The following is a 7208-nucleotide window of genomic DNA, read 5'->3' on the forward strand; positions in this document are numbered from 1 at the left end:
TGTCTCACTGTTCATCCATTTGTTCAGCACAGCATGGTGCATCCATGCATCAGTGCCCTCTTCCTGTGCTGTCATATCTGTGTCTGCATCAGCCCTTCTGCACTCCCTCATGTGTCTGGTTGTCCGTGTCCCCCCACATTCATTCATTCATTCATTCATTCACATAGCTGCCTCTCTCTGCAGACTGATGCCCCTGCACGCTGCCCGTCCTGCACCCTTGTCTTGCTCTTTCTTCGAACCCCCCCTGCATTCCCCATGTCCCCCTGCCCTTTCCTCCCTGCCACCTGCAGCCTGGTGACCCCAGTGGTCCCTTGATCAGGTCACTGAGCTCTCCCTTTGCGCCTTGCTGAGATGACAGTTCCCCCTCGGCTCTGCTTGCCCCTCACCGAGCCCGGCAAATCCAGCCAAGCAGGCCAGCAGAAGCAAGGCCATCCTGCCCTCAGCACAACAGCAGCGTGTCTGCATCCAGGGGCTGGGGCTCTGAGCAGCCTTCATCCCACCTCCCGCTTCTGCCTCCAAGCAGCCTCCCATCCCAGGGCCTCGGGGGTCCCTCTAGCGGTGGCACCGGGGATTCCCACTCTCTTCTGGTGTCACCAAACACCCATGTTCATTCAGGCTTTCAGGGACTGCGACTACAGCCCATCTGTGCTCAGGACCCTTCTGCAAGCTTAGACACAGGATTAAGGGACAGCTACAATGTTCATGCACCAACTCATGATTCAGTCACCCTTCGCAATGCTCAGCTGTTCCCTCTTTGCAGGTAAGTGCTGACTATCCCTCTAGTCAGATTAAGAGGAAAGCGACAGGGCTACAATCCAACTTCTTATCACTTGTAGCCAAAGCACAAGAAGAAGCGTTTGTCTCTTTGCTCATCTAGCAACTGCTCAGTACGGATTCACATCTATATGGGCTAGGGAGACATGAGAGGGAGGAGGAGGGTGGTATGTATCGTGACAGCAGGTTGTGTTGAATTTGCTGAGGTCTCTCCAAGCCCCACCTTGTTTATATCCAGTATTTGTATGTGGTTTATTACCAAATAGTCTGATTGGTGTTATTCTAACATCTTTGTTCTCCTGAGAATTTGGGAACTTGGAAGGTGCCATTGAGCTGGGGTCTGTGGCCTTGGGTATATCACAGTCCTGGGAGAGAGGACTGCTTATCTATTTCCCTCCCCATGTGGGAAGGCTACTAGCCCCATCCTGTTTCTTTTACTTTGCTGACAAGGGAAGCTGCCCACAGGCTTTGGGACCTGTTTTCACCACAGTTCTGCAGCTGAGCATAAGTTTCCTGAAAACAGCTGGGGCTGCAATAGATTCGAAAAGACCCTGGTTATTTCAATAGGATTCTAGCTGACTACATACAGCTCAATTCTTATCCAGAGCCGAAAACATCAGTTGTTAAGTTCGATTACTGATAAACTCCTTCCCCAGAAGCAGTTATTCACACTTGATCATATTATTAGTTAATGTTAGTGGACTTAACACAGAAAATTATTCTATTGTGCCAGGATACTGCTTATGACTTAAAGGTAAGCTTATTGATTAATGACTAAGCTGATTGACTGAGCAGTGCCCTGGTCCCAGCTGGGTTGCACGGGGCAATCAGAGCTGGCTCCATCTGCTCCGGGCCTGGCCTGTGGTGTCCTTGTCTGGGCAAAGACTAAGGTACATGCTCCTGATCTCTGTGTGTTTTTGGCATTGTCTCATGCCTCCTGATAGCAGTCCTGACTCTGGCTTTTGAATCCTGCTTGCGGCCGGACTCCTGACTTGTCTTGGCTCCTGGCTGGTTCTGTGTTTCTGTTATTCTCTGATGCCCTGACTCTGGCTGGTGCTTCTGACTCCAGCTCTGATGTTGGACCCTTTTAGATCCACCCATACTCCTTGGGAGCTTGGTCTGGACATCACCTGTGCTTCAGGTGACTACTGTCCACTCCCCAGCCCTTACCCCTGGGACACTTCACCCCACTGGCTTCACAGGCCAAACAGCTGCACAAAGACCTTTGGGACTCCTTTTCCCCCTGGTAGGACTCCTTCTCTGATTTCATAGACATTAGGGCTGGAAGGGACTTTGAAGATCCTGAAGACCAGCCCCTAAGAAAGCAGAGGGCCATCTGGGAGGGGAGTCAGGGCAGCGGTGATTCAGGAGTGGGGGCAGTGGGGCAAACCTTGGGACCAACTCCGGGTTGGGCCTCCCCGCTCCAGAGCTGTGGTTCCCAACAACATGCCCCAGTATCCTGCTTCCCTTGAGCTTGTAGCAAGGGTACCCTACAAGGGCAGCACTGTTATCTGCACAACCATGACCCACAAGCAAACTCAGAGATTTCCAAATGAAAGCCATGGTGTGAAAAACATCCCATCCTGCTGTGCTCCCTCCATACCTCGCCACCCTCCATACCTCACCACAAGAGAACTGCTCTTGTCCTTTTCTGGAGGGAAAATAACAAGTAGAAGCTCAGACCCGGCCATTTCTGAGGGGCCCTGCAGCCTAGCGTATTGGAGAAACACTTCTCTAGAGGGAGCGGTCTGAGCCTGCGCACCCACTCCTCTTGCAAGCGGCTGAGACCCCTGAGCCAGCTGCTGGGCACAGGTGGGTGTCAGGTGGAGCTGGGGCTGGAGGAGCCCCTTCTGCAGGACCCACGGTGCCCCTGGAGGGGGTGAGGAGTGGGCATGTGGGAGGGGAGTCAGGGCAGCAGCCAACAGCATGTGCCCTGGGTGCACGGGGCAGGAAGTCGGGCCGGGGGTTTTGATGCAGCTGGTGCCTCCACCCCTGTCACTGTGTCCTCTGTGGCGCAGTAGTAGATGCCAGCATCCTGCAGCCTGGCACCGTCCCGGGAGAGGGTGCTGGAGCGGGAGGCCAGGTACACTTCCATGGTGAGTTCCCCTGCGGGCGAGGTCCCATCGTACCCGCTCCCCAGGAAGATCGGGGCCCCCTGACCCTGCGGGGGCTGCCGGTACCAGTACATCCTCTGATGTGGGGTGATGTTGTGGTTGCAGGAGATGTGGAGCCGTCCTCCTTCCAGCGCCGTGAGCCGGGGTGGCTGGGACACCTGGGCCAGGGCCCATCTCGCTGCCCCTGGGGGAGGAAAGGCAGAGAGTGAGGCAGGGAAAACCGCCCCCCTGGAGCAGAGCAGCGCAGGTGGGGAATGCTACTCACCGCAGAGGAGGAGGAGGCTGCAGAGACCCTGCATGGCAGGGCCAGGGCTTGGCTCCCACTCCGCAGTCTGTCTGGTGGAGCCAATCTGTGTGTCCACCTCCTCAGTCGTCCAAGAGGCACTGGGCTTCCTGCCCTCTCGCTGTCCCTGTAGTGAGCTCCTTCTCTGTCTGTCTGTCACCTGCCAATCAGCTCCTGTTCTCCCAGCGTTCAGACCTGGTCCCACCCCTGAGCCTCTTTGCATGTATGTCCTATGAGCCCTCCTCTAGTCGGGGGAAGATATGAACAGGCTGTGATAGAGAGGATGGAGATGGGCCTTTCTCTATGGCCACAGGGGACAGGACTATGACCAATGGCCTCAAGCAGTAGCAGAGGAAGCTGATATTGGAGGAGCTTGCTGACCAGAAGGGTGGGCAGGCACTGGACAAGGCTGCCTAGAGAGGGGTGGACGCTCCATCCCTGGCACTTCCCAAGAACAGGTTGGACAGACACTTAGTAGGGTGGTTTAATCGGGGATGATCTGGTAGTGAGTAGGGACTGGACCAGCTGGCCTCACAAGGTCCCTCCCAGCCCATCCTGTCTCAGGATAACCCTCAGATGCACACAGCTGGATCCTGTTCTTTTCCCTTGCATGTCCAGGAAAGGCCATATCAACCCACTGGCCACATTCCTTCACTGGCTTTGAAGCTGCCTAAATGACTTTGATGTTGACACCTTGCTTGAGGAGCTGCTGAAGAGAGTGTCCACAGTCTGTACTTCACCATGGGAGACTCCAAGGCAGTGGTTCTCAACCAGGATAACGTGAGATCACTTTAAGGGTGCTGCAGGTCCCTCCCCAGCTACCTTAGTGGTGCCTGTGGATGCCTCTTTGCGGCTGCCACTGCTTCTGCCTTCCCCTACTCCCACCGCATCCACAGCCCGTGACAGCCCCTGTGCCAGCCACCATCAGGGCTGATGGACATAGGGCCGCAGCCAATCTCTGCAGCCTGGCCTATCGCCTATACTCCTCCCATGCTCCGAGGCTCAGAGGTGCTCAGACCTGGTGCCACAAAACTCAGGGAAGTTACAGAGGGACCTTGAGGCTGTGAAAGGTACCAAACACTGCTTCAAGGCCCCCAGCCCTTCTTCACAACCTTGTCCAGCTCCAGGCTCTCTCTCACCACAAAGCAATCCCAAGGGGCTTTCTGAGCAGCCCAAGGCAGCCAGCAAAAAGGGGGATTGCTCACCCGTGCCAGCTGGGGCATGACAACATGCAGCTGCCTATCCCTCCATCTGACCGTCTCTCCATTTCCTTCTTCCTCTCTTGCTGTGCAGTGCAGAGGAAGGAGGGGCACGTGCCCACCACAGAGCCATCCACACCTTTCTGTACGGTGCAGCAGCAGCCAGGGCCCTCTGTGTCACTCAGCGCGCAGAGATACCCAGCACTGTCCTGCAGCGTGGTGCCCTGGATCGCCAGCCGCCCCGAGGAGTTCCCAACGTGCAGCTCCGCAGAGACCCGCCCTGCTTGCTTCCTCCACTCAGCTTTGTAGAGCTGCATCAGCTGCTGCAGGGACCGGTTTGGATGCTGCCGGTACCAGTAGAGGTATGGGTAGGTATCGCTGGTGGAGAAACTGCAGGACAAGGTGGCAGTGTCCCCTGCGTGGATCACCAACGCCGAGGGGGACTGGGTGACGGAGTCCTGCTGAGCATGGCCTAGAAAGGCAGAGATCCCTTGTAAGACTGCTCTCCTGTCTGTCTGTCCCTGAGTCCTGTCTCACTGTTCATCCATTTGTTCAGCACAGTGTGGTGCATCCATGCATCAGTGCCCTCCTTCCTGTGCTGTCTTATCCGTGTGTCTGCATCAGCCCTTCTGCACTCCCTCATGTGTCTGGTTGTCCATCCCCCCGCATTCATTTATTCACATACCTCCTTCGCTCTGCAGACTGATGCCCCTGCACGCTGCCCGTCCTGCACCCTTGTCTTGCTCTTTCTTCGAACCCCCCCTGCATTCCCCATGTCCCCCTGCCCTTTCCTCCCTGCCACCTGCAGCCTGGTGACCCCAGTGGTCCCTTGATCAGGTCACTGAGCTCTCCCTTTGCGCCTTGCTGAGATGACAGTTCCCCCTCGGCTCTGCTTGCCCCTCACCGAGCCCGGCAAATCCAGCCAAGCAGGCCAGCAGAAGCAAGGCCATCCTGCCCTCAGCACAACAGCAGCGTGTCTGCATCCAGGGGCTGGGGCTCTGAGCAGCCTTCATCCCACCTCCCGCTTCTGCCTCCAAGCAGCCTCCCATCCCAGGGCCTCGGGGGTCCCTCTAGCGGTGGCACCGGGGATTCCCACTCTCTTCTGGTGTCACCAAACACCCATGTTCATTCAGGCTTTCAGGGACTGCGACTACAGCCCATCTGCGTTCAGGACCCTTCTGCAAGCTTAGACACAGGATTAAAGGACAGCTACAATGTTCATGCACCAACTCATGATTCAGTCACCCTTCGCAATGCTCAGCTGTTCCCTCTTTGCAGGTAAGTGCTGACTATCCCTCAAGTCAGGTCAAGAGGAAAGCGACAGGGCTACAATCCAACTTTTTATCACTTGTAGCCAAAGCACAGGAAGAAGCATTGGCCCCTTTACCCATCTAGCAACAGCTTAATACGGATTCACATCTATATGGGCTAGGGAGACATGAGAGGGAGGAGGAGGGTGGTATGTATCGTGACAGCAGGTTGTGTTGAATTTGCTGAGGTCTCTCCAAGCCCCACCTTGTTTATATCCAGTATTTGTATGTGGTTTATTACCAAATAGTCTGATTGGTGTTATTCTAACATCTTTGTTCTCCTGAGAATTTGGGAACTTGGAAGGTGCCATTGAGCTGGGGTCTGTGGCCTTGGGTATATCACAGTCCTGGGAGAGAGGACTGCTTATCTATTTCCCTCCCCATGTGGGAAGGCTACTAGCCCCATCCTGTTTCTTTTACTTTGCTGACAAGGGAAGCTGCCCACAGGCTTTGGGACCTGTTTTCACCACAGTTCTGCAGCTGAGCATAAGTTTCCTGAAAACAGCTGGGGCTGCAATAGATTCGAAAAGACCCTGGTTATTTCAATAGGATTCTAGCTGACTACATACAGCTCAATTCTTATCCAGAGCCGAAAACATCAGTTGTTAAGTTCGATTACTGATAAACTCCTTCCCCAGAAGCAGTTATTCACACTTGATCATATTATTAGTTAATGTTAGTGGACTTAACACAGAAAATTATTCTATTGTGCCAGGATACTGCTTATGACTTAAAGGTAAGCTTATTGATTAATGACTAAGCTGATTGACTGAGCAGTGCCCTGGTCCCAGCTGGGTTGCACGGGGCAATCAGAGCTGGCTCCATCTGCTCCGGGCCTGGCCTGTGGTGTCCTTGTCTGGGCAAAGACTAAGGTACATGCTCCTGATCTCTGTGTGTTTTTGGCATTGTCTCATGCCTCCTGATAGCAGTCCTGACTCTGGCTTTTGAATCCTGCTTGCGGCCGGACTCCTGACTTGTCTTGGCTCCTGGCTGGTTCTGTGTTTCTGTTATTCTCTGATGCCCTGACTCTGGCTGGTGCTTCTGACTCCAGCTCTGATGTTGGACCCTTTTAGATCCACCCATACTCCTTGGGAGCTTGGTCTGGACATCACCTGTGCTTCAGGTGACTACTGTCCACTCCCCAGCCCTTACCCCTGGGACACTTCACCCCACTGGCTTCACAGGCCAAACAGCTGCACAAAGACCTTTGGGACTCCTTTTCCCCCTGGTAGGACTCCTTCTCTGATTTCATAGACATTAGGGCTGGAAGGGACTTTGAAGATCCTGAAGACCAGCCCCTAAGAAAGCAGAGGGCCATCTGGGAGGGGAGTCAGGGCAGCGGTGATTCAGGAGTGGGGGCAGTGGGGCAAACCTTGGGACCAACTCCGGGTTGGGCCTCCCCGCTCCAGAGCTGTGGTTCCCAACAACATGCCCCAGTATCCTGCTTCCCTTGAGCTTGTAGCAAGGGTACCCTACAAGGGCAGCACTGTTATCTGCACAACCATGACCCACAAGCAAACTCAGAGAT

At 54.7% G+C, this 7208-nt stretch overlaps 1 protein-coding gene and 1 gene segment (V, D, J or C); both read right to left on the bottom strand.

The window, feature by feature from the left end:
• LOC102386958 overlaps nt 1–450 on the bottom strand; it is an 8217-nt gene extending 7767 nt beyond the window's left edge. Inside the window, exon 1 of the mRNA XM_025191144.1 lies at nt 387–450. Within this exon, the coding sequence (XP_025046929.1) occupies nt 387–432 (46 nt within the window). The 5' untranslated portion in view covers nt 433–450. The remainder of the gene's footprint in view (nt 1–386) is intronic.
• A 2217-nt stretch (nt 451–2667) lies between these two features.
• Nucleotides 2668–7208, bottom strand: part of LOC112547898 — a 19196-nt gene continuing 14655 nt past the window's right edge. Inside the window, 2 exon segments of the V gene segment in view lie at nt 2668–3072; nt 3154–3250. Coding sequence covers nt 2681–3072; nt 3154–3187 — 426 coding nt within the window.

The sequence above is a fragment of the Alligator sinensis genome, unplaced genomic scaffold (genome assembly GCF_000455745.1).
Source record: "Alligator sinensis unplaced genomic scaffold, ASM45574v1 scaffold955_1, whole genome shotgun sequence".
In the NCBI taxonomy this organism is placed as follows: Eukaryota; Metazoa; Chordata; order Crocodylia; family Alligatoridae; genus Alligator; species Alligator sinensis.